The 27,888-nt window shown below is 44.5% G+C and overlaps 1 protein-coding gene across 1 annotated transcript in view; it reads right to left on the bottom strand.

Annotated features, from left to right (window-relative positions):
* Window positions 1-282: 282 nt before the first annotated feature.
* The window catches only part of DAP (death associated protein), a 37,998-nt gene continuing 10,392 nt past the window's right edge, over window positions 283-27,888 (bottom strand). The window contains exons 3-4 of the mRNA XM_029590041.1: window positions 4,931-4,973; window positions 283-2,890 (exon numbers count right to left, since the gene is read on the bottom strand). Coding sequence (XP_029445901.1) covers window positions 2,771-2,890; window positions 4,931-4,973 — 163 coding nt within the window. The 3' untranslated portion in view covers window positions 283-2,770. The remainder of the gene's footprint in view (window positions 2,891-4,930; window positions 4,974-27,888) is intronic.

Genomic DNA, 27,888 nt, shown 5'->3' on the forward strand with positions numbered 1-27,888 from the left:
GCTCAATTCTTTTTGTTTACAAAAATACTCAAAGTTCATTTTGCAAATTGCTAACATAAGATACCCAAGCAGATCTTAGATTCAGTGCAACAGGACCTGTCGCTGCAGTATAAGATAATTGAACAAAAAAAAAAAAAAAAAAGCCATGCTGCTGGTTAGTTCAGCTTAAAAGCCCCAGAACACAGCCTACAGCAGCTCACGCCTGCTGGAGGGGAATTCACCACACTAAAAATATGGACCAACTTGGGATACGCAAGGCCTCAAAATGAAACAGACGAGAAGTACGAACCAATGAGTAATTTTTATTCATTCATAGCTGATATTTTTCATAATTATTCTTCATATTATATCAATAAAAACATTTCCATACTTTTGCCTGCAGTTAGATGGTATTAAAACACACATTTTGTCAGGCAAAATAGTATTTGCAATCAGCATCACTTAATTTGACTGGTTTAAACTATGTTTGGTCTGTAAGCATTTATAGAGGCAGGGCTAGAGTCCCTGATAATGATGCAGGGTAAAAGACCCTCTCCCCCCCTTCAATAATAATATCTTGTGCATTAAAGGGGGTTCCCTGAAAATGATCAAACACCAAAGCAGCAAACATTCACCTGTATGAATTAGATTTCATTTGTCACTTAAACCACTGGAAAACAGCCAAGCTTGTGTATATCCATGTATCCTAGCAAAAGTATGAAATATGTATATTTACAGACACTGTAGGTGAAACCTTCTACAGTGCTGCATACGTTGAGTAGCGCTACCGAAATAAGTAGTCATTACCCCCAATAATGCACATATGACAATTACATCTACTGCACTGAGCATTGCCCTCTGCCCACCACCCATAAAAAAAAATCCATAGGCAACAAGTAAAAGTTGTTTGCCCATTTACTATGCGTTTGAATATAGTTGAAGAAATCTGTTGATAAGGTATGTTTAAAACTGCAATATTTCAGGTATCGGACTACAATAATTATTAAGCTATGCACAAAGGCACTACGCTGAGTTGCATGATCTTTCTGCAGCAAATTGTGCTGCGATAAATAAAATAATAACTCTAACACCAAGTACCCTGAAGTTTAAGTTAAAAACAGATGGGACCTTCCAAAATTCATTTGTTTTGGCTCACGGTGGGAGATCCCTGATCAGAACGCCTTCCTTTGTTTTGTGGCTAGGGTGACATGGGGGTCTCTAGTACCTAGTACAACATGATGCATAGTCTTGTGAAGTAGTTTCCAAAAAGTCAGGTTAGCAGGACACTGACAATGAATATGCACAGTCTATTTCCATACACTGGATCTCCAATGTATACTTCATGCAAATTCCATGTGAAGATCTTGAAAACCAAATCTGTTGGGTGGGCTGATTGGATAGGGGAAACACTGGTCTAGCCCTGATTGATTACCTCCTCTCTTGAAATTTAGATCTAACCTAGCTAATGAGAGCATCACATCTATATGAATAATGTATATATTACTACAAATACCTGTAGATTTTTTTAACCAATCACTATCACAGGATGAGTGTTTATTGTGCACTGGCTGCTCACGTAGAGTATTTCAAGATGACAAATGTCATCCCTTGCCCCTTATCCTCTGGCCGGCTGCATGCCATTGTACCAGACTGTTTAGTTGCAAAACTTGCACAGTTAATGCAGTTTTATGACCGTCTGCCGACCATTTTAGAAAATATCTGCTTACTGAGCCTACAACCAAGTTAAAAATTAACGGCACTATCACTTTTCATACAAGACAAATGCCATTTCATGTGACAAGCTATTCCAGTGGTAGAGAATAAAACATAATCTGTACCCTGCAGTATTCCGCAGGCATTTCTTCTGCCTCTAATATAAACATTCCAATTAATGACTCACTCGATCCAGATCCCACAAATGTAAGATTCACAAGACATCCATAGAAATCAGACCTGCAGTATACTACTACTAGCTTTTTTAAACCAGACAGATTACATTTTAAACTTTTACAGCACCTACTAATTATGGCAATCAAAGGACTAACACTAATCTTTCTAAACTCCCTGATCGGTTGTTCTTTTTTTTTTGGCCTTCGTGTTTTAGCCAAACAATACTAACATGGATTAAGCAACACTTGATATAACAACACTGCTATGTAGTGAATACCTATGTACATCGGCAAGGAATGGAGTCAATCAGTCTGGTTGATTCAGCTTTTTGACTGGCCGGTCTGCTCTAGGTGGAAAATGTGCTCTGATCATGGTTGTTTAAATTGGGATTCATGGACATTTTTCATTGTCATAGCCAAACAAAAATGGTTTATAAAAATGTGTTTTGCTGAACGGGGCCCCATCGTCACCTCCACATGTCGTTTTATCCCTATGTTTGAGAAGCAAACCACAGTAAGGCCATGGGTGCTGACTACAATATGGCGCCCCAGAATTGGGAGCTCTTGCGACACTGGGGAGCCAGCGACATTTCGGAATGCCAAAAAAAAGATTTTCCTGTTTTGCATTTTTGGAGGACATTCAACGCTCTTTGGTTGGTTTGTTGAAGAAAGAAAAAAACCCCAAAAAAACCTGTTTTTGGACGTCAAGTGCTCTAAATTGAGACTTCCTGAAACACTGTCCATACTTAAGGAAGAAACAAAAGTAAAGCTATAATGAAAGGAAATGGTTCTCGGTCTTTCACCGAAAGGGTAATGTAAAAATTAAAGCCAGGTTAAGCTCCTTTCCCACGCCAATGTAGTCACTTGTTTGCAGTTTTGATGTTGCTTCGTGGCTCAGGTCCTCACTTGCGAGGCTGGTGGATGTGCTGGTTGACGTGCTGCAGGGGAGGAAGCTTTTCCACAGAGGGATGTGGTTTTTGGTGAGCCACTTGAGCCGCAGCTGGAGGAAAGTCTTTATCGCCCTGTTCGGCAAAAAAAAAATAAAAAACACATAGGAAAGATTAAAAAGGCAAGCATGAAAAACAATTAGGTGTTTGAAGAACCCCTCTCAAATAACATTCTTTGTTAACACCTGCCTCTTCTGGTGTTTTGGCTACAGAGAAAGACGTTAAAGATGCCACGATGCCTTTATCTAAATGTGATAAATCCCACCTCCAATTCTTCCATACCAGATAAATCACAAGTCAGCAGGCTATACTGTGAATTGGCTTTGAGATATGGTCAAACATCAACTTCAGGATCTTTAGGCAGGGTAGGGCCTACAAAACTCTGCCTATTGTTGATCTAATGAAGTGTTAACAGTTTCACCTGGCAGCAATTGGTGGCTCTCAGTCTAACTTTGTGCTCCTTTTCTTATGTGGAACATAAGTGATTACATGGACTCATGTGTGGGTACCTCCTGGGGTTTATTAGTGCACTTCCCAGATTTATCATCATTCTCCTACACTGTGAAACAGCAGCAAAAGGACAACAGTAATGACTGTTAACCACCCACTACGGCACCTCCCACTGAGGTTTGAGGGGAGTGCTGGCCTGGCCTGCTCCTTTGGGCTTCAGCTCAGTTGGAACCTGCTTCTACTGAGCTACAGTGCCAGTGGGCTTTATATACAACTAGATATGTGCTTCGTTTTGTTTTATCAGTTCGGGCTTTGTTTTCGGGGCCCTGCAGGAATTTTCGTTTTTCCCACTTTTTTTTTTTTTTGTAGATCCCAATTTTCGTGTTAGTGCGCGCTAACCATAGTATATTTGCCCACCATGATCTTAGCCAGTAATTTGTGATCACAATTTAAAAGTGAGATATCTACTGTCCTGCTTCTCTGTCAACTTCCTTTACAACTTTCTAGAAAATCTTATTTTCTACTTCTGTGCCACCTTCTCCCCTTACTTATCACACCTATGACTTTTGCAAATTTAGCAGTCAGCACATTCATTTACTGTACAAGTCCTCTTTATCAGTAAGAGTTAATCTGACCCAGCCTGATGGCTCATCGGCAGTGCTACACGCTGCCGTGCGGACGGACTTGTGTCAGGTCTTCTGCTCCCTGGATAGGCCAGGATTTGGGATGCTCCTGCCATTGCACAGTGATGACGCCCAATGGCCTGGATTCAGGGTGCATGGCTGCAAGGCCCCCACCTGGCCAAGGACTCTTGCTGCGATGACTGGCCTAAGTAAGATGGGAATATAAAACAGGGGACAAATACCAGGGGTAGTTCCACATAAAGGCTCTTGGCACTGCGGCCCAACAGAGACTGGTTCTGATTGGATTGGAAGCCCAAAAGGAACAGGAGGAATGTACCGGGCCAGCCAAAAAAAACCCAAACAAAAAAACAGAGCTACTTTTTATTCTACAATTATTTCACCATAATTGTTTCAACATACTTTCACCTTCTAGTGACAATTCACAAATATTAGCAATGTTTAGCCAGCAATTTTTATAAAATGTTGTTCGGACAGTAAGTATTTTACAGTAGCTTTCAGTGAACATCACTGAGATCAGCTAATTTATCTTGCATACATTTAACGCTTTGGTTGGCCTGTTATGGCTATATTTAGAGGAAGGCAGGCGGCTCGCTTATTTTTAAATCAAAAAAATCAATCTTCAAGAATTAGCAGAAAGCCTAGCGTACAATCCCTGCTTCCAGCTCACCGGTGCCCTGACAGAGGCGTTTGTGCAAAAACAGAGCCGGCAGAAAGGCAGCGCCGACAGCGGGACCGCGTGCCGGCGTGTGCTTAAGGACCCCCGTGATAGCCCCCCCCCCCCCCCACGGGGGTCCTTGAGGGGGAAGGGCTGGAGTTGGGAGCAACACACAGGCTCCCAAACCCACGCTCAGCCCCCCACCTTTCTGAAGGGCTCTGTTCCGGAGCGGAAGCGAAGGTGGGGAAGGTGGCAGAGGCAGCTCTTCTGCCCCAGCCATTCGCCTGCCGCTTGCCACACGGTGTTCTGGGAGGGTTGGAAGGAACTGAACCGAACATTTCATGCAAAACGAAAGCAAACTCTCACCCGTGCTAAAGCGCCAGAGATGAAAACAGTTGGCTTAGGTGGGCTGAAAAAGAACGGAAAACACTGTGAGAAAACAGAGCACGGCAGTCAGATACAAAATGTTTAGCATGTGCAAGCAGTCTGTAATATGGTGTGGCTCAAGATGAGGCTAAAAGGCGATGCAATTAACTGACAAAATCACAAACCTCTCTGGGAGTCTGGAGCCAAGGGCAAAGCTCTACATTAATGTCACTGAATGGTTTATTCCTACTTAGCTAGAAACGACGTAAGCGTGTGTGTGTGGAGAGAGACAGAGAAAGAGAGAGATATACACAATTCTATTAATAATATGAAGACATAAAGGTCAGCAAGCATGTAGTAGGCAACACCTTTTTTTTATAAAAGCTGAGGTAAAACACTTTCTAGAGATACACTCCCTGCATCGTGTCTGTTAAAAATAAGTCTTTATTTCTAAAAATATTCAAGAGCAGAAACTTGGCAACCGATATGCTTGACTATTCTGTGACATGGAAGACACGATTTTATAAGCCCTGGATACTAACAACGGACGGAGAATGACTTCTCCCCTTCACTGTGGGCAATGCTAAACTAAAGCTATCAGGAGGCCAGAGAGATCCGCATGAAGTTTCATATCCCGGCGATAGCACCTCCAGGTGACAATACTCACTATCTTACAGGTATTTCCTGCCCTTTTTCTGAATTCTCACTTTCTGGGCTGTTACAGACCTGACATATACATACACACACACACGAGAGGGACTGAGAAATAAAACATTTTAATTAAAAAGCTTAAATTGTATTTATTTATTTCGCTTTTCGGCACTTTAAATCAAAAACATTCAGGTATTGTAGGTATTTCCCTATCCCCAGCGGACTCACAATGGGGGCCGATGCAATAAAATTTGCAGAAAGCGGGCACTGACTTTTCAGCGCCCGCTTTCTTAGTGCATGCATGGGGCCCGCAAGGGGGGCGCCATGCAATAAAGAAATTAGGGGGTCGCGCTAGCAAGGATGCGCTAGGGTCGCTAGTGCGACCTTAGTGCCTCCTTGCTAACGCAACCCCGTGGTTACCGGCGGTCTGCCAGTTATGAACACCAATGCCGATAAACTTGGCATTGGTTTTCATTACTGCAGCCGGCTGATTATGAAAACCGACGCCGAGCATATCGGCGTAGATCTTCAAAGCGGCCGGCAGAGTTGTTTTTTTTTTAACTTTAAAAAAAAGTACAGAAAAGCAGTTTTTTCTGTACTTTTTTCAGTGCGCTCCCTCTCTCTGAAATCCACACTCAAGCAGCACCCCCTCTTACCTCCCATGCTCTCTCTCACCTCCCCTCCCTCACATCTCCTCCCCTCATATAGGCTCCCTCTCTCTGAAACCTACACTCAAGCATCCCCCCCCCGCCCCCCGCTCTCCTACCTCCCATGCTCTCACACCCTCCCCTCCCCCATCCTCTCTCTCTCACACACACACTCCATTCTCAGCACACGGGGACCTTCCATCTTCACTGCGAACAGCGCGCTGGGGCCTTCACCTTCGTCACGAGCAGAGCATGTAACGCAGCACACGCGGGACGCTATCCGTTTGCGGCATGCCAGGGTCTCCTCTGCTATTTTCTGCGCAGAATTCCCCCAGGACTAAACTAATCTACCCAGTTACACGCCTTGACCCTTGTTTTGAACTACTTCTCTGTTATTTATCAAATAAATACATCTGCTGAAAATTTATATTAAGCAGTGCTTTGTCACATGCTTTCTGATCCTCATGTGCTGGAAAGAAGGGGGGAGGTGTGGAAGCTGAAGCCTAGATAGCTGTAGAATTCTCTTTTGAGGCTGCTGGAAGAAATATGTAGATTAGCCTTCTGGTTATCTTCTGTTGGAAAGAGTATGGGGGCTATGAAAGCTCAAACCTAGATAGTTTGCAGTGTCCTCTGCTAGGGCTGCTGGAAGAAATATGTAAATGAGCCCTCCAGTTCTCTGCAGTTGGAAACAGTGTGGGGACTTGCAATATCCACTGGTATCCTCTGCTGGGGCTGCTGGGAAAAGTATGCAAATGATCCTTTACCTCCTCTGCTGCCGACAGACACCACTTCCTGCCAAGAACGTTACATATATAGGCTAGCAAAAAGTGCCCAGCATTGCTCAGGCAGACTGGTTTATAACAGCCTGCGTGTACGTGTACCTTTGAATATATGTGTCTGTGCCTGCTTGTGTGTGTGCTTGCAGGGGAGCCTGTCCGCACGTTTGTGAGCTCGTGCGCATTTCTGCACACCTGCGCGAGCTTGTGAACACTTCTGCGCATGCTATTGTGTGTGCCTATGCCTGCCTGTCCCTGTGCATGGGAGTGTGAGAGATATGGGCTTCACAGACAGAGCATAGTAGCAAACATTACTGGCATTGTTCAGGTTATCTGGTCAATCACAGCCTATATGTGTGCACATGTGTGTGTGTGTGGGAGGGGCAAGTGCCTGTGGGTACCTGTATATGTGTGTGTGCCTGTGCTCCTGCGAATGTGGATGAGAGGGCTTTGCAAACTGAGCATACTGTCTTTGCACAGTGCACGTTTCACTGTTCTGGGCATCACCTGGTGGCCACATACCTACACGACTGACTGATACAAGCCTTTTACATATACAGAGAGAGATGGATATCTGTACATATATATTTTTGGGGGGTGGTTATGAGAAGACTGTACAGTGAAATCTATCAATTCCTAACCCCACTGAACCTCAAATATGTGGACTCTATGGATTTATGGATAGACTGCCTTATTACACAGACTGGATATATACAATATATAGGTATGCACATGCCAATAAATCAGGTACAGAAGTGTTCTCTATAACCCGACAGTCCCTGAATACAGCATTTACTATATGGCTTCAGAAGTGCTTTCGTCTGCTGAGGATTCCCTGGGCTGAAAAATGCCCTCCTGTTCAGTGGTTAAAAGTATGTGTGCTATGAAGCAGCATGCACACCTTCAACTGTAGCGGGTGCAGTGGTGGGGGAAGGGAAAGCGCAGGCAGGTATTTCATGCTGAAACCCCTTTGCGTATTTCATTGCACATATAAAATGGATGCAGAATCTGCGAATACAAAACCTACCAGGGCCTGCATTTTCAAATCCGAGCAAATGCAAAATCGTCCCCATGTGGGTGATTCTGTCACAGCATCAATAAATGAGCCGGCGCACGCAGGAGTTAAGTTGCACCAATTTTCAAAGCAGACGAAAGCACTTAAGTCCACTTTGAGAGTTATTCAGGCAAAACTACCCGCACGCGCACTTGTGCCTGCTAAAAAATGAGCACACAAATTTCCTGTGAAAATTTTACATGACGATCCAAATGTAGGTGCCGAAGTACTAACCCCTCCCCAACGCCACCCCATGAGAATGCCTCTGCTCAGTCCGGGTAAACTTACAGGACCATGCACACAGTTACGTCAGGCAGGCAATGTTAAAACGCACCGTGCTACCCGCAGCAAGGCTTCTGAAGATTCCCCTTCCTGTATTTCAACTCAGCGAATATCCACAAGGACAGTTTTGAAAGTCATTTATGCAGGGAAGAAATGCATTGCCCACATTAATTGGCTGGCTGAACGTTGGTCTCCCACACCGCAGGAAAAATAAAAAAAAAACCACAGTGCGTTGCGGGGTGCAAGGAGAGATGTTATAAAATAAGGGGGAAAGTCCTCGGGGAGCAGTGAAGGGAAGCCTCATGGCGCCAGGGGTCTGGTCCTGGTTCTAACTGAGCTGCAAGCCCAAAGGTGCAGGAGAAAACTGCCGGGCTGAACAAAACAAAATAAAAAATGAGATCTTTGAGATTTTCTATTTTTATTTTCATGCAAATTAGAAATTCTATCCTACTGTGTTCAAGGAAAACACTTAATTATCTCTTAAATCTTAAAAACATACAATGCCGAGAAACAGACTTCACAGCAACAACAAGCCATAGAGGGTTAATTGTAATACCACATGAATGTTTTATTGTGTTTATGTGCATCTTGTGGTTTTTCATTGCTTTGATTTATGTTGGGGTTTTTGCATAATTTTTTTTTTATTATGATGCCATTATGATCTTATTGTTGTACTTTACTTACAGCATTATAATCTGATGCCCAGGATTTGTTCAGAAAGGATGTTCGCTGTAGCACTGACCACAGTCAAGTACAGGTTGAGTCAGGGGTGGTAAGGTTAGCATGGAGAGTTCGTCCTCCTTGTTTCATCAGACTTTTCAGTTTTGTTTTGGTTTTTTTTTACGGGGGTGTGGGTGGGGGCTTAGCATTTAGAATTTTATTTTTAAATTTAGGGGACGTGTTCTCATGCATTTGCAGAAAAAAAAAAAAATCTAAATGCTAAGTCCCACCCGCACCCCTGCCAAAAAACTAATCAAATCTGAAAAGTCAGACAAAACGAGGAGGATGAACTCCCCACCAACAAAAATAAAAAAAAAAACAACACAGTACAACCCCCTACCCCCAGCATAAAGGCAAGTTTGAACTTTAACAACTGAAACATTTCCATCTGTCAAGATACAGTTTATTTAGAGAGCAGACTACATGCCTGGTATTTGGTAAACTGGAGCATTTGCTGAAAGGATACACTTAATCTGATGACAGATGTTTTGAGGATGCACTATGCCTTTCTCTAAAAAAAATAAAAAATCCAATTTATAAACAACAACAAAAAAAGGGGCTAATTGTCTTCCCTTACCAAACAAAGACTATGCTATCTCACACATGGCCATTTGCATTTTTGTTAAAAAAAAAAAAAAAGACTCTTGCAGATCATAATGCCATCTGCAAAAAGGAAAAGTGTTTTGTCTTTTTTTTTTTTCCAGATGACAGTAAGATCTGTAACAGAGCGGATGCTCCTGAGGGAGCACAGAATGAGGCGCGTGCACAACGCCTTCTGTACAACTCACAGGCGAGACCTCGCCTGGAATACTGCTGTACCTCCAAAAGGAAAAAGAAGGGATGCAGGGAGGCCAAGAGGGTGCAGAATCTGCAGCAGAAGTAACATGAGAGAGCACCTAAGGGCTTAAATATGTAGACCCTCGGAGCAGTGCTTCTAAACCTTTGTTATTTCGTGGCACACTTTACAGTCCACCTAACCAAATTTCTCACAATGCTCACCCCCACATGATCCTGTCTCGTTCTCACTCCATCCAATTATTACTCCCTCTCAATACATGAGCCTTTCTCCCTCTCTCGTCCTACTCTCTGATACTCTTTCACCTGGGGTCCTTCATTCCCCCTCCCCCCCCCCCCCCACATACAATCTCCTTTCTACACTGCAATGAAATATGTGGACAGATGTGTAACGGAGAGGTCAGAGCACATCAAACTGCCACGGATGCCTACATGCTAGCAGAACATCTCACACACACAGAACACAGGCAGGTCCTCACCAAATACTAAGAGACCACAAATTAGAAATAGAAATGCATGGACAAAAACTGAAATCAAAAAGCCGAGAAGCCAGAGACTGCATGCAGCACAAAACTGAAGAAAGAGAAACAGAAATGTATTGCCAACCATAGGGGTAGATTTTAAAAAGGCGCGCGTGGGCGTACATGTGCACACGCTTACCCGGTGCGCGCACATGCACACCCGATTTTATAACTTGCGCACGCAGGCGCGTGCAAGTTATAAAATCAGGGGTCGGCACGCGCAAGGGGGTGCACAATTGTGCACCCCCTTGCGCGTGCCAAGCTGCGCTGCCTTCCCCCTAGCCTGACCTTCCCACCCCTTCCCCTAACCTTTCCCCCCCAGCCCTACTCTAACCCCACCCTGTCCTTTGTCTTACTTTGGCCTCTGGCCCCGCCCCTGCCCCTTTTGTAAAGCCACCGGACTTACACGCGTCCCGGGGCTTTACGCATGTCGCCAGGCCTTTTTAAAATGGGCCCGGCGCGTGTAACCTTTTGAAAATCCGGCCCATAATGAGCAAAACAGAAAAATATGAGAAATGCACATTCCCAAAGCTGACACATAACTATCACTAAATAGAAAATGTTTTCATTTCTAACTTTGTTGTCTGAGCATTTTATTTTTCTAATTGTATTTGATCCAGTCACCTTCTTTTGGTCTTTTCCTAATTCCATTTCTAGGGTTCTCCATTCCATTTTCCATTTCTTCTCTCTCTTCCTGTCTTCTCTTTCTCCACCACATTCCTCCCTCATTCCCTTTCATTTTTTCTGTTTCTCTTTCCTGCCTGTCAATCCACTCATAACTATTTTAACCTTCTTTCTTCACTTGTTTGAGTCCTTAAGTTCTCTCTTTTCACCTCTCAATTTTCCATCTCCTACTCTCAGCATCTCCCCCGATCCTTTGTCTCTCACTGTTTTCCCAGCTTTCTGTTCTTTCATCCACTCCCTCATTCCCAATTTCCACCAACAATACTCATCCCTTCCCCAGTCCTCATTTACATTCTCTACCTCTCATTCATTCACCAGTTCCAGTATCTTCCTGGTCACTTATCACCTTCCTTCCCTCAGCTGAAGAACCTTGAATGTGGCTGTTTCTGCCCCCAAGAAGCCCAGATAAATCTGGTCCACATCCAGGAGCAGGACTGATATTAATACCTCCTCCCCGCACCCCCACTTCTATCCTTTCATCTTCTTCAGACACCTGACCCTTTCCTCTAATTCTCACCTCTCTGCTGCCCAATCTTCAGGGTACTTCACAAATCCCTCCCCATCTTTTGGCATCCTATCTCACACCACTCACTTATACCACCCAAGCCCATCTAAAATATCCTCGCTCACATCCTCCACCTAATCTCAGAGTCCCTGATCTCTCGAGTTCTGACCCAATCGCCAAATGCATGCAGCCCTTCCTTTGCACAGTTCAAACTGCTGAATGTTGCAGGAGGAAGAGTTGCTCGTAGCAGGATAGCAGAGGGAGGAGCCTGACACTTCTAACCTGCTCTTCCCACCGCCAGCACCTTTCCCTCCTGCATGGTTCAAACTACAAACATCAACAGTTTTCAACTGTGCGTTGCAGTTCTAACAGTTGATCTGTTTTTTTTTCAGGTATAGATCTGCCTTGCCTGCAAAAGAGCTGTACAGGGGCCCAGAGTGTAACTCCAAGGTAAAGCCATATCTAAGGCTAAAGCTCAGCAGAAACCTTCAGTGATAAGAAAAGTAACATTGTTAAGCTCAATATTCTGCACACTTAGCTGGATAAGCACAAACCTATCCGGCTAAGTGGCAAAGTTTTAGTATTCGGCTGCGCTGAGCAGCCATCACTTAGCCAGATAACTAGTTAAGTGTTCCAGGGAAGAACCACTTATCCAGCTAAGTGACAATATTCACGCTTATCCGACTAAGGGGGGCGGGGGGCGGTCCTGCGATAGCCGGCAGCGATCGCACCTCTGTGGTGCAATCGCTGCCGGCTTTTGTGCCGAATAACTACACCATAAAAGGAGTAGTTATTTGGCGCGAAACTGGCGGCGATAAGGAATCTTACCTTTCGCCACCAGCGATGTGTCCGCAGCGTCGGCCCCGGTGCCGCCCCGACTCCTCCTCTTCTAGGACCGACTCCGCCCCGAGCTAGCTATCGCACACGAAAAGAGACTTTTTGCGTGCGAAAAGTCTCTTTTCACATGCAATAGCGTTAGAGAATGACCCCCTAAGTTAGCTGGGTACATAAGATCTGCTATTTATTCAGTTAGCTTTAAATTATCTGGGTATATTCAGCAGCACGGCTGCACTGTTGAATATCCCAGACAAGTGAGCCAGGGAAGTTTATCTGGCTAACTTGTTCAGCCGGATAAATTTTGAATATGGACTCATGTTTTCCTAGTTTACTTATTTGCTTGAAAAATGCTTAACTTGATGTTATTGAGGGAGGGAAGGATGAAAACTGGAAACTGCTATTCAGGTGCATTTCTGCCCCATTTAGGAACTCACCCACACCACTGAATGTGTTTCTTAGATAAGCTCTTAAGAAGCCTCATTCCTTGCAGCTTTACTCAATTAGAGTTGTTCTTTTCTCAACTAATCCCACCTCTAAACCCATTGGTTTAGTTCTTTCCAATCGTGGCCTTGATCTTTTAACTCAAAGCTTATTTGCTTTGCCTGTGTCATGTCTTATCTTGACTGAATCATAAATGTCAATCACCAGGGACTCTCTCTCATGTACAGTGTCGGGTCCATCTTGCTGATGGCGCTACACAAATTATTAGGGAGGGACCCTTCTAAACAGAGGCATAGCAATAATACTTGTCCCTTTGGAAAGTTGGCTGAAAGTATCACCTTGGACACCATGACATTTCCTAAACATTTGGTGTGGATCAAATGCAAAACAAACACTGCAACAACTGCATGTGCATATTTGGGGAATATATGGATTCCAACAAAATACACACCTGGACCACTGACTCTTCTAACCGACATGATCGCAACAAGGATCACCACTTTCCATGTGAGAAACTTAAAAAAAAGCCCAACTCAGTTGGTTTGAAGGTTGGCTCCATATCTGTGCCAGCACCACATTAATATCCCAATGGCACTAGTGGTTTGGCTACTGGAGGTTTTGTATGCCATAGGTCTTTCTTGAACTTTCAGACTAAAGGATGAGTGGATATCAGTCGTCCCTGCACTTGAATAGGGCACTGAGATGCACCTTGCCCAAAGAGGAAACACAATATAAGTTCTGAAGCAGTACCTGTGGTTTGCAAGCAAACGTGTCCAGGGAGCTCCAATGGCACCAGGATGAAAACAGATATTGGCAGATACCAATACATCTTTAAATTCTTTGAACAGAGATAGGGAAATGATCAGCAAGCACTCAACATCCATGCTGTCAATTTGAGAGAGAGGAGGTACAGATGATACAGACAGCCCTTTACCTGAGTCAGTAAGGTTAGACTGGCCCCTAGAGGAATCGGGGGGCTGACAGACAACTGGGCAAAGTATGAAAACCACGCTTGTCTGAGCCACACTGGTGAAAGAACTATCAAGCAAGTCCGGTCTTTCAGCACTTTTTGCACTATCCTTGCTATTAATGCAAGTAGTAGAAAAATGTACATGAGATCTGATTTAAAAGTGAGCAGAAAAGCATCCAGAGATGACCTAAGTTTGCTTGGAAGAATAGAGCTAAATTTTTCCACTTCTCTGTTTTCCTCCAATGCGAAAAAGTTGATCAACAGATGTCCCGAAAATCGAATGGCCTGTCGCTACTGACTGATGTAGGGACCATTCACGAGGATGAAACATCCTGCTGAGGTGATCCACTAATGCATTGGAAATTCCTGTAAGGTAGGTTGCCCGTGGGATGGCTTGATTACAACCCACTTCCAAATCCTTATGGTCTCCTGACAGAGATTCCATGATCCCGTGTCTCCTTGTTTTCAACGTAAAACATAGCTACTTGGTTGTTGGTTTGGATAAGAATTCTCTTTCCCCCAAGAAGGTACAAGAAAGCTCTCAAGGCATGTGTGATTGCTCGAAGCTCTAACAGGTTGATCTCAAACTGCTGTTCACTGACAACCAAGTTCTCTGGGTTTAGAAGGGACCTGTGTTCACTCCCCAACTCTTGTTGGACACATCTGTTACTAACGTTACTTGATGGAGAAGCAGATGAAAGGGGGCTTCTTCCTCTAAAATATTTGGGTCCAACTAGCAGCAAAGGTCTCTCATTTCCTGTGAGATATTCACTGGGGTTGTGTCAAGGTTTCAGTTAACTTGTCCCATTGGGCGCTGAGACCCCACGTTGCAGGATAACTACATGGAGGCAGGTTAGAAAGACCACATGAACTGCCGCCACCATTTGGTCCAGGATAACTATCACTGCCCTGGCTGTCATCTAATCCATCTGCACCAACCCATGAGCCAGGGATCTGAAGCAGCATGCTCAATCTGTCGGGAGAAACATTCTTTCCTTTATGAAGTCTTTCCATGCCCCAATGAATTTAACTTTCTGGGACAGAAATCAGGTTTGCTTTCTCGAAATATACAAAGAAACCCAGTGATTGAAGAAACTAGGATTGTCTTCTCAGGAAGTTCAACAGCCTGCACGGGAAGTCCCCGTCACCAGCCAGACATCCAGGAAAGGAAAAACACAGGATGCCCTGGTGACAAAGATGTGCTGCAAACACAGGTAGGCATTTAGTGAGGAATCTGGGGCCACTGAGATCCCAAAGGGGAGCACCTTGTACTCGGATGTGAGACAAACCCTAGATAGTCCTAGTGGGAGGGACAGATTGGTCTGTGGGCACATGCTCTTCAGGTCACACATCCAATCTGCTGCCTGGATGAAGGACAGGATGGTATGGATGGAATTCATTTTGAATTAGTTGATTTGATTTGTATCAAGAAAGTCGGTATGTAAAAATCTTAAATAAATAAATAAATAATAGCTCTTGTTCACTCAACGTATATCCGGAAGGGGTCACAATGCCCCAAATTTCTTATGGATAAGCTAATAGGAGTAGAACCCCTGATCTTGTTGGTCAGATGGGACAGGTTCTGTTGCTCGCTATTTGCGAAGTGACTCCACCTCCAGGCCAAGCTGAGGGGAAGTGCGACAGATCCAGACTGAAGGTTGAACAACAGTGAAGTGCCGGAGCAACTGGCATCTGGGAGAGGTGAGAGAAGATAAGAAAGAGAAAGAAGAGAAGGTAGGGTGAAGCAGTGGTGCAGGCAGAGCTCTCACATATCAGAAGAATGGAGGAGGAACTCAAGTCAGGCCCATTAGATAATGGTGGAAAAAAACAGCACAGCAGGGGAAGGAAAGAAAGAGAAGATAGAGGAAAGTAGGCAGGGAACTCCCAAAGCATGCGTCTTTCATGTCTATCCAGGAAGCAGAGCACTTTGAGGAGGAGGATATGCAGGAACCAGAGGCTGAACCATAAACCACAGTGGGTATGTACGACCACACTAACAGATACAGCCCTCACAAAATGGAAAATGCAGCACTGGAAAACTACAATCAGGAAATAGTTTGAGAAGTCCTTGCTAGGTTTGGTAGTTGTTTGAATTATGGAAAGGGGCCTAAGGGTTGGATTAAGTATAGAATTTGTAAGAACCACAAAAGACGTCCTGGTGTTAAACCTTGTCATGGATGTAGACAGCCTTAGTCTGAGCAGAGTGTGTATGTGTGTGTGTGTGTGTGGTGGGAAAGGGGGATGGAAGGTGGAGGCAGTTAGAGAAGGGAGGTAACCCAAGGCCTGGAACAGCCTGCCAGCATAGGTGGTGGAGGCCAGCATGGCAACAGATTATACACATACTTTGGACAGACATAGAGGGCAGTGGTAGAACAGGGTTAAGATAATGGGTAAAGGACAGGGATGAGGGAGCTGGTGTTAGTTTATGTATGGAAATTTATGTTTATCTACTCAACGTGGTAGTAGTAAAACCAAAGACGACAACAACTGGGCAGACTCAATGGGCCAACGAGCCCTTATCTGCCACCATCTACTCTATTATTAAAGAGGCACCCGTTTCTAACCTTACAAATGAAACTAGAAGCTATTATTTACTGGATAAAATACATAGTTGCTATTATTTACAATAGCAACTATGTATTTTACCCAGTGAATCTGCTCTTTCCCACCTTTAAACTAACAGTGTGTATTTCTCACTGCAAAAGTTGAATTCATACCAAGTTACTGCTGCGGGGAAAAGGGGTGCTAAATGTTTCTGCTTAATAAAGGGGCTAGTAAAGCTAAATTAGCTGGGCTCTACAAAATTCAGGGCCTCGTGCACAAACGGAAGAGATACGGGTTGGGACCCGGGCCAGAGAAAGGAAGTCGCGGCAGCTGCAGGTGGCTGGGCTGCGGAGGAGAAGAAGAGACGGCTGCTGCTGCTGGCGGGGCCAGAGAGAATGGAGACTGCAGTCAGCAAGACCAGAGCACAAAATGGCCAAAAAAAAATGCAATTTTCCGGGCTCCTAAAAATTTCTGGCTGCTGCCTAAGATTTTAAAATAGTTTTCCACCCCTGCCTCCAACAAAATGGTAGCAACGGGCTGTGGCGTCTCTAACTCTCTTTCAGCTCCTCCGTCACTGAGATTCTGCTGCAAAAGCTTCCCATCAAAATCATTTAGCAGGCTGAAGTAGCCGTCGGCTCTGAGCGAGCTGAGAGGCAGGAGGCCTTGGTTTGGAGTGACTGGCCACATCGTGCAGCCCTGGAAGTTAAAAGCCAGTACCTGGCAGGGCCCTTTTTCTACCTTATGGTCCCCTTCATTCAGATTAGCCAACAATGAAGCTAACCTGACCTTCAAAAACCGCCAGGCAGTGAATATCATTGTTAAGAATAAAATCATACCAATAAGCATTAAAAGTAAGCTTAGTTCTGTGAATAAAGAGAAGAGTAACAGTGAAAAGAGTAATGCAAGACAGGGACAATAATCAGCCTTCATCTGATTGACTGTACTGTGGCAGCACTTCAGGCGCTGGCCCACAGCCACTTCCGGGGTGGACGACCCTCGGGACCGAATTCATGAGTGTACATTTCATACGGTTTCCCAGTGGGAAGGCACAGGATTACTAACCGATTCCAGATGGGTAGACTGAAGCACAGAGGCACAGGTTAAAACAAACACAGTAGCAGAGACAGAACTAGACAACCAACGCCTGTTTGCATGCTCTTTCGTCACTCCTCTCCTGACTCACTCGCATGCACTTTCACATTTACGTGCTGAAACATTAGACTCAGCAATCTGCTGTGCCGAGTCATCCCTAACTGGAAAAATGACTGAAATCACATTTTCTCATCACCAGTCCTGTATAAAAATGTCCTCTGTCAGGTCTGGATTTAGGAGATTTTCTTCTGATTTTGCTTGAAGTAATATTTGCGCTGGTTTTGGGGACATAAGCAGCCTTGCTACCTATAAAATCCAAGGTGAGTGCAAACCTCCCCCCAAATCTTTATTTTATTACATGCTAGAAACATAGTACATAAAGGTACATCTGGTCTCCAGAATTTTTATTTCAAAGACCACACGAGTTTCCACAGGATGGCACTGTTGGGCCTTTAAGACAGCATGCCATGTTGCATGGGTCACCCTGGCTGACTACATGAGCTCTGTCAAATTTCTAAAAAAAAAAAACATTTAGAAATATTCTAATAGCAAAAAATTCATTTAAAAAACTGTAAGAAATACCTACTTCAAAAGGTCAGCTTTAATTAGAGAACAATTGTCAGCCAAGACCGAATGAAGCCATAGCTAAACTATTTAGTGAAGCTACAAATGATGCCAATGGCTTTGTCAGTACTACATGGGAAAACTTTTTTTTTTTTGGGATACAGGGACTGGGACTTCCTACTACTATTAAGGCAGAGGTGCACAAAGGTCACAGTTTTCAGGATATCCACAATAAATATTCATTAGGCACCTTTACATACATTTGATCCGAGGACCAGGTTAATTTGCATAGGCTGATTTTCCAAAAGACCAGACCCATTTCCAGCTCTCTAGGTTCAGGGTGTTTACCTAAGTTATAAAAGCGCTGCCTCCCTGGCTGCGCACTGACTGACACACACATGCCCCCAAAGTACGCCCGTGCGCAGGTTTGAAAGTTACCAACCCTGGTGTTCTGCAAAGGAAACGTGGCCAAATTCACAAATGAAAATTTTGTGCCCGCTAAACTCACCAATAGCCTGGCACCACAGACTGCCACAACGCAGTCCGCTGAAGAACTTAAAACCATTATTACATTAGCAGGACTTTCGCACAGTACTGAAGCATCTTATACTGAATGCACTAGACCACTGCTATTCATTGTACTTGGACATTCCAGCAAATACACTACAACCCCTCCAGGTCATTCAAAATACTGCTGCCAGAATACTCACCAGTTCCAGACGCAGAGACCATATCACACCAGTTCTAATTTACACTGGCTTCCAGCTGCCTCTTGGGTTCTATATAAGGTAGTTACCCTCAGCTACAACTTACTTAATTATCATTCCTCAACATGGCTTGCTTCCACACTATGTCTTTATAAACCATTAAGGCAGCTAAGATCCGCAAAGAAAGTAGAGTTGCTTACCTGTAACAGGTGTTCTCCTAGGACAGCAGGATGCTAGTCCTCAAAAATGGATGACATCATCGGTTGGAGCCCGGCACGGAAAACTTATGTCAAAGTTTCCAGAACTTTGACTGGGTACACTGAGCATGCCCAGTGTGCCCTATACCACGCATCCACCCGGGTCTTTCAGTCTTGTAACATAGAATTACGATAAACAAAAAAAAATTAAACGATAGGAGAAACCCAACTCCACGGAGTGGCGGGTGGGTTTCGTGGGACTGCTGTCCTAGGAAACACCTGTTACAGGTAAGCAACTCAGCTGTCTTCTAGGACAAGCAGGATGCAAGTCCTCACATATGTGTGAATCCCTAGCTACAGGCTGCTCCCCAACACAGTAGGGGACCAACAGACACCTAACCATGTGCCAACAGGCACAATACTGGTGCTGTTGGTATCCATTCTAGACCTCTCATAATTTTAAAGACCTCTATCATAGCCCCCCCTTAGCTGTCTCTTCTCCAAGCTGAACAGCCCTAACCTCTTCAGCCTTTCCTCATAGGGGAGTTGTTCCATCCCCTTTATCATTTTGGTTGCCCTTCTCTGTACCTTCTCCAGTGTAACTATATATTTTTTGAGATGTGGTGACCAGAATTGTATACAGTATTCCAGGTGCGGTCTCACCATGGAGCAATTAAGAGGCATGATGACATTTTCTGTTTTATTCATCATTCTCTTCCTAATAATTCCTAACATTCTATTTGCTTTTTTGACTGCTGCAGCACACTGAGCTGACAATTTCAGTGTATTATCCACTATGATGCCTAGATCTCTTTCCTGGGTGGTAGCACCTAATATGGAACCTAACAGTCTCACAAGGTCTTCCTGCAATTTATCACAATCTGCTTGTGATTTAACTACTCTGAACAATTTTGTGTCATCTGCAAATTTGATAACCTCACTCGTCGTATTCATTTCCCGATGGTGAGGCTCACAGGGCTCCTCCCCGTGGGCAGTACCATCTCTCACCTCGGCCCAGGGCCCACATACCTACAAATCTTAACAACCCATGTGTGAGGACTACCTTTCTGCTGTCTTAGGAGAAATATTTACTGGATGTCCCAACATCAAATATGACAAGACGATGTGACCAGAAACCAGGCCTTTTCCGTAGCCAGGTCACGCTTATGAAACAGCTTACCAGAGTCTCTCCATGCTGCACCGATCATTAAAACTTTTAAAAAGGCCTTAAAAACTCATCTCGTCATGCTTGCCTTTAAGGTCCGTGGAATTACATCACTGCCAGCGCTTAATGATTAATCATTGTTTTTTTATTTATATTGTCTTTGTGGATGTATTTTTATCATGTACTTGTTTTGTATATGCTATTTGTAAACTGCCTTGAAATTCCTATTGAAATATGCAGGTTAAATTGTTTTTTAAATAAATAAGTACAATAGGCCTCTAGAGTCAAAAACTGCACTGTAGCACCCTGCACTGAACTCGACATAGCAGTTAATGAAGAATTTAGCTATGGTCCAGAGAAAAGCCAAATGACCAGGAATCGGTCCCGATCCTGAAGAGTAGCCTCCCACCACGCGATTGAAACATACAACGGGGGTGGGGGCAGGCAAGGCCCATCCAGACTGCCCAATCCCCCTTCCTGTTGCAGTACCACTGACCCCAGCAGATCTCTGGCTTTTATTATTTAAATGTCTTTATTGCTCCTTCCAAAAACATAATGCTCCTGGCGATTCACAACACAAAAGAATAACACACGTTCCTCGAAAATGTTATATTAAAATCCCATATACATTTTAAAAAAATCATCGTAAAAACAACCAACAATAATGATTACACCAATAGTCATTTTATAAATGAAATCCTTCCCTCACTTCTTTGCAGCTAAGCATCCTCTGTGCTTGTCCCAGGTTTTCTTGACTGGCGTTACTATCCCTGCCTCCATCCATTGCCCTTTCTGTGCAGAAATATTTCCTTATACGGCTCCTCAGTCCTCCTCCTCTCCCTACCCTTCGGATTCTGTAGCTTGCCAAGTGAAGATAGTGCAGAATACCAATCGCAACAAGAAGACATTCGTTGCTCAGTGTACCATAAAAAAATCCTTTTACGTGATGGCATGCGTCCAGCTGCAGTCCTAACAAACAGGCCAATGCAATACGATGCGCTCAGGCCAGCGCACAGGTTAACCATATCCGGATGACATCCAATTGAAATGACTTTAAAAAGATGATTAAAACCTTCTTATTTAATGATGCATACAAATACAGTACCTGAACTCTGAACCCAATCTAAATTTTTTCTGATACCGCTATTCTTATGTACTACTTTGTTTTTATGTATGTAAATCTTGTTTTATTATGTATGTAAGCATGTAAACCGCCTAGACGGACACGTAAGTGCCCTTATGTGCGGTATATAAAAAACTTTTAAATAAATAAATAAATAAAATAAATAAATAAAATAAATAAACCCGCAGCTGGATGCGTCTTTTAGAGGCACGTCCTTAACCCCTTATGCAATAAGGGGATTAGCGCGTCCAAAACGTGCCTAGCCAATAGCGCTCATCACATGTGAATGCCATGTTGACGAGGCTATTAACCAGTACCCCCCTTATTGTAAAAAGTAAATACGCGCCCGACGCGCACATTTTACCCTCAAAAATTAATGCCAGCGCCGGAGCTGGCGTTAAGTCTTGAGGAGCCCCAAAAGTTAACAGAAAAGCAGAAAATACTGCTTTTCTGTGGTTCCTTTGACTTAATATCATGGTGATATTAAGTTGGAGGAACCACAGAAAGCAGCAACATGACATTTTTTTTTTTTTTTTAAATAAAAATGTCTTGCCGGCGGTCAGGTTAGGAAAACGGACACTTAATTTACGAGCATCCATTTTCCTAACCCGCGCACAGCCACGTCTCCTGGGAGCCCAATGCCATGGACGCACAATTTATCCCTAGTGCGTCCTTTTTAGCGTGGCGGCTCATTTGTCTACTGCTTCGAGAGGCGACTGTACGCAAGCGTCCACTTTGGACGCACATTTTTGGCGCATTGGTATTGCATCGGTCTGTACGTTCTTACCACCTGGGGAGGAGAGAGAGAAGCTGTGTAGAGGTGATCTGGTCATTTTATCCTCTACCCTAGAAGGTCTGCAAAAGAACTTGAACTTGTTAGAGAGCAATTGCAAACTGTGGGCCCTGAAGATGAATCTGGAAAAGAAAAAAGTTATGACTTTCCAGAAAAAGCCAAACAATTCCCAAAAAAGTTCAAATTTTACCTAAATATCTAAGAAGTAGAGCACATGCCAGATTACATATATCTGGGCATGACACTAAGTGCATCTGGGAGACTTAGGCTTGGTATAAAGACAGTAGAAGTAAAAGCTCCAAGGGTCTTCTACACAATAAAGAAATCCAGGCCGGTTTTAACCACCCAATAAAATTAATCGACAGCATCACTCACCCAGCTCTCCCATGAAAGAGTGAAGTCTGGGGCCTATCCCTATTCTCAAACTCTACAGACACTCCATGTCTGCAGAAGCACCCCCTAATAACGGGGGCAGAGCAGAACTAGAACCCCCACTACTCACCCCACGCCAAAAAAAGATTATAATAATTCTGATGTTACCTCGGTAATGGGAACACAAACTCCCTCCGGTGACACAAAAGAACACTTTACAAAAAATGCACTGCAAACTTACCAAACCATCACAGAACCAGGCCTCAAAACAGGACGCAAACACCACAAGCATTACAATCAGCTCTAAAATAGTAATAACTACTCCCTACTAGGAGTTATTAGAAAAATTAGAAAACATAACAAGCTGGGCCACTATCGATCTTTACATAAACAATACCTCATCTTGGACTCGCGCACAGAATTCAGATAAATCCTCAGGCACGGGTTACGCGACCACAAATCGCACGCAGAAAGATGCAGACACAGACTGAAATGGACACCTCAAGAAGCCAGACTCTGCATGCAGAAACAGAAATGCATTTCCTCCTGTGCTGTGCAAATTACCCTAATATCAGGAGATGCACATTTCCCAAAAGCTGACAGAAAAAAAAAATATCAAAGGCTTCCCTCAAAAGAATGAGAAGGAAAAAACTCTGCATCATCCTGAGGGAAAGCGAAGTTCGAGCAGTAAAATAAGAAATGTAATATCATCAGAGAGAGAACCTGGAAATGTGTCCTGGTTATTCTTTTACCACTTCATGTATTACGTGGCGACACAGACGAACTGTGGTGACAATTACAGTTTCTTGGACCTGGCGCCAGCCCCATGGCTCGGTGCAAGCACTGCTGGTTGCCATGCTGGGGAGTGAGGATTTGATTCCTGAGCCAGGGCTGGGGATGCTGCAGGTGTGGGAGGGCGTTCCAGTTTTCATCACAATGCTGACACCTAGTGGCCAGACTTAGGGGCTACAACTGCAGTGTCCTGGAGAAGCCCTGCCACATGGACATCGGGCCAAAGGACTACTACTACGGTACAATGACTGCACCAAGAAAGCTGGGAATAAGTTCAAAAATTCAAAAACTCATTTTATCTTATTTACATCTGGCATGGTTAATATGTCACTATATCCAAGTTAAATAGTTAAATTATACAGATTATATTACACAATTTTATTAATTACAATGTTAATCTATAATATTTATTATTATTATGTTTTATTGTCATCCAGTTATATTGTTACATATGTGCCACTGTTCTATGTAAAGCCCCTTATCTTGTTGGGCAGTTTATTGTTATATGTAAACCGGAGTGATTTGTAGTCTCTATAAGAACCTCGGTATATAAAAAATTAAAAATAAATAAATAAATAAAATAAATTATGGCAAAAATCCCTAGGTAGTTGCAAATGAAGGCTTATGGTGCTGGAGCCCAAGTGAGCCATGCTGAAGAAAGGAAGAGTAGTGCAATTAGCAGAACTGACCCCCATCCCTGCTGCAAGAAAGACACAATTAAAACATGGATCAGTCATCTGCTGAGGATATTATAAATAATCTAAAAAAAAAAGAGAAAATACACATGCATGCACACCCTGCAATTCTACATTTAGTATATAGCCAGGAAAAGCCACTAACTACCTTACCTAAGAAAAGGCAACACTGAAAATATTACACCAGGCCTTAAAACTCCAATTCTCTTCCTATTGGGAAAAAAAGAACCCAGGCTGCCATAGAGCCCTACACAGAAACTACACGCCAGCAGAATACCTCACCTCAGTCACATGTGCAGACCCTCTCCTACTCCTGGGGGAATTCTGCGCAAAAAAATTAAAAATTCTGCAACAAAAAATTGAAAATTCTACACACACATTTTCTAAATTCTGCACATTTATTTTTCAAAATAACCTGTCACATATCTCCCCACATACAACTCTCTCACACACATACACACTCCTCCCCCCCCATACAGACTCCCAGGTAGATACCTACCCACTGGCTCACAACAAACACAAGGGCTCAAACATACACTCTCAGGGCCAGGGCCTCTTCTTTAGCCCCTCTATTTCCCCCTCCCCCTCTCCCTTCTTTCTCCCTTCTCTCTTTCTCTGTCGCTCTTCCCCTCTGGTCCTCTCCCTTCTCTCTCTCCCTTGCTTGCTTACCTCGAGCCGCTGGTGCTGTGCTGCGATGCCCCCACTCTCCGTGCGCCACCTGACTTCCCCTCCCTTCTCTCTCTCCCCCTACTTCTTCTCCTCTCTTTTCCCCCTCTTCTCTTTCCCCTTCTCGCTTTCTCCCTTCCCACTCCCCTCTGTTCCCCTCCCTTCTCTCTCTCCCTCTTCTCTTTTTCTGCCTTTTCTCGCTTTCCCCTTCTCTCTCTCTCTTTCCCCCTCCCCTCTGCTCCCCTCCGTTCTCTCTCTCCCTCTTCTCCTCCTTGCTGCTTGCTCCTCAAGCCGCCGGTGCCGTGCCACCTGACGTCGCTGTCCCAGATTGGCCGCTGTCCGTGCGCGGCATGCTTCTGGGTTTTTTTAAATCCTTTTCCGGCATGGGAGGAAATCGTGAGGGCAGCGAGGGAGGAAATCGCGAGGGCAGCAAGGGAGGAAATCTGCGCAGCAGCGCTGAAATCTGCGGGAACTGCGACGAATAAAGAAATCTGCGAGGTGAGGGAGGAATTCTGCGCAAATTCTGCATTCCGCAGAATTCCCCCAGGAGTACCCTCACCTAACAAAGAATAAAAAGACCATAAAACATAAATAGAAGCATGCAGACAAAAACTGAACTGAAACTGCAACAAGCCAGAGAGACTGCATGCAGTGTAACAAAGGAAAAAGAGAACCTTCACCAGACCTCAAAACAAATCAAGAAATATAAAATCAATAGCAGTAAAACCATACTAACAAAAAGAACAGATTTCAAAATAGCTGATGAATGGAATATCCAATAATTAAAAACGTATATAAAAATTTTATAGACACCAATAAAATATGTCAAAACATCAGATACAAAGACCCAATAATAAAAAATAATAAGGATAAAAAAAATGCTCTGCTCTCCATGCCTGGGAACATTGGCTTTCCAGGTGCCCTGAGATTGCTGTGAATTAGCAGGAGGAGGAGAGATGAGGAAGAGGGTTTGTTTGTAACTTTCTCCTCTCTCTCAGTCACACAGGCTCTCAGGCACCCACTTCCATGCATGCTGTCTCACACACATGCACACCCACTCACTCATTCACTCTTTCTCTCGCCGCCGCCACCACCACCACCAAAAAACAACTGGGAGCAGCAGCAGCCTCCTCCTCCTCTTCCAGCCACTGTGGTCTCGAGAAAGGAGTCCCAATCGGCTGCGGGAGCTGACGTTGCTCCTCCAGTGGGGAACTGGGAAGTGCGGCAACACACTAGTGCGTCACAAGACATCGGTCGAGAAAAGCTGATCTAAGAGATGTGTCCAATTGGTTTTGCATAGCTTTATAAATTCTACTGAAAAGCTGCAATGAAAACGTTAAAAAACTCACAAACAGCTCCTGAACCTTGGGTTCGGGGTCTGCTACCGTTCTATCGACACATTTTGTTCTCTGGTTTCTCCTTTAAAAGAAAAAAAATAGTACAGGATTCCAGATACCAATTCCTCCTGGAGACAACCATAAGCTCTGCAGATGGTGACACTAAGAGATCAGCGGCTGCAGCACCTGAGCTTCCCAGACCCCGCATGCTCTTTCTTCAGCCTGGTTTATAGCAGTGGCTCTCCACCAGGATTATATGTACCCTTGGGGGTAGGGGGAAGCTTGTCGGGGGTAAACATCTAGTCTACCACTGCCACATAAGAGAGTGGAGTCTAAATTGCATGAGGCAACCACCAGCCACCGAGCAGGAAGATCCAGCCTTGCTGCTCTCGGCGATCCATTGCCAAAACTCACCTGCACGCCCTCCTACCTCCCCAGATCACCCGAAGCATCGAGGCAGCTGCTGAGCGGAAAGCGAGGAGCAGGAGAGGAAGTTGGGCGTGGAACTAAAGCAGAGGCAACAGGTACCGTGAAAGCCAGTGAAAGGGCTGCGCTTCCTGTCTCTGTGGCGGCTGCCTCTTCCTCCTCCTGTTTTCTTACCGCATGGGTCTTCTGATTAGCAATGAGGCCTACAGAGCGGCAGGAGGTGGTGGCAGCTACAGGGACAGTAAACTTAGCTCCCGTGGATCCTGCTGCCTTTCCCCCGAGTTCTCTTTCTCCTGAGCTTGTGCTGATTTGCTTTGCTGCGTCTCCCCAGTTGCCATGAGGAAGTGAGCAAGACTGGGGAGATGAGGGGCTTTGAGCTGGGGAGAACAAACAAGAGAAGGGAAGTGGGGGGGAGAGGAAAGAAAGAAAATGGAATGCCAATACATATAGGTGGAGGAGGAGGGAGAGTTAGAAAAAGAGAGCTAGAGAGCCAAGGATGATTGGGGGTGGGGGGGAGAGGGAGTAAGAGGCAGTGAGAGTGAGATGAAGAGCAAGAGATGGGGAGAGAGAAGGGGGAGGGCTCAAAGTGGTCAATGGGGGAAGAACCAGGGGAGTGGAAGGGTGGGGCATTGGAGAGATGAAGGCTAAGATACAGGAAAACGAGAAGAGGGACAGAGCTAATGCAATGGTTAAAAAAAAAGTGAGAGAGACGGTCAAAAAAGAAAGATGAAGAGAAATGAAATTAAAGAAAGACATCCGGGACAGACGGATGAAGAAAAAAGAGGGGACTCACATAGAAAAAAAGAGAAACTGGAAAGGAGAACCAGGAATCTAAAGTGAACGCTTTTTATTCTGTATTTTGTGGGTGATCCAGGACGACTTGGGGGCAGTGGTGCTGTGGATGAAGGAGTGCCAGGGAAAAGAAAGGGTGGAGAGAGGGAGAGCCTTGGTGGAGTCTGGATGAATAGGAGGGGGAGACTGGGGACAGAGGACCACAAGGGGAGACAGAAGGGAGGAAAGTTGCCTAGGGACTGAGAACTGGTGGTGGGAGGAGGATGGGCTGGGGATTGAGCGCTGAGGTACTTGCCCCCTGCACTAAAATGTCTGTTGCAGTTCCCTCTGTTCCTCCTCTGAATTTCAAACTGGTGCCAATTTATTAAAAAGAGACAACGAAGCACAGAGATACTCGAGACCCTCCAGCTACCTCAGTTTCACTGACTCCACTGTACCAACATCACTTTCTGCAAGATTGCCTTAATTCAGCAGCGTCAGGCCCAAATATCACAATGAAATGCAAACACAGTATTCTTTGTGAGTTTTGAAGTTTTGTCCCCGGGGATACATGGGACATCGCAAACTCTTGAACGGCACAGGGTCAGATTTTAGATTATGGAGCCTAGAGACAGAGGACTAGAGGTAGCTGGGGGGGGAGGGGGGTTTCGCTCCCCGGAAATCAAAAACCATCAGGGGGAATCCCAGTTTTTGGGCGCCTTTAGAATATGGCACCCTAGGCCTGTGACTGAGTTACCTATGCCTAAATCCGGCTGTGGTGAGGGGTGCAGCAGTCATGAAAGTTGAGAACCACTCAGCTAGAGGACACGC

This window comes from Rhinatrema bivittatum, chromosome 2 (assembly GCF_901001135.1).
Source record: "Rhinatrema bivittatum chromosome 2, aRhiBiv1.1, whole genome shotgun sequence".
Classification (NCBI taxonomy): Eukaryota; Metazoa; Chordata; class Amphibia; order Gymnophiona; family Rhinatrematidae; genus Rhinatrema; species Rhinatrema bivittatum.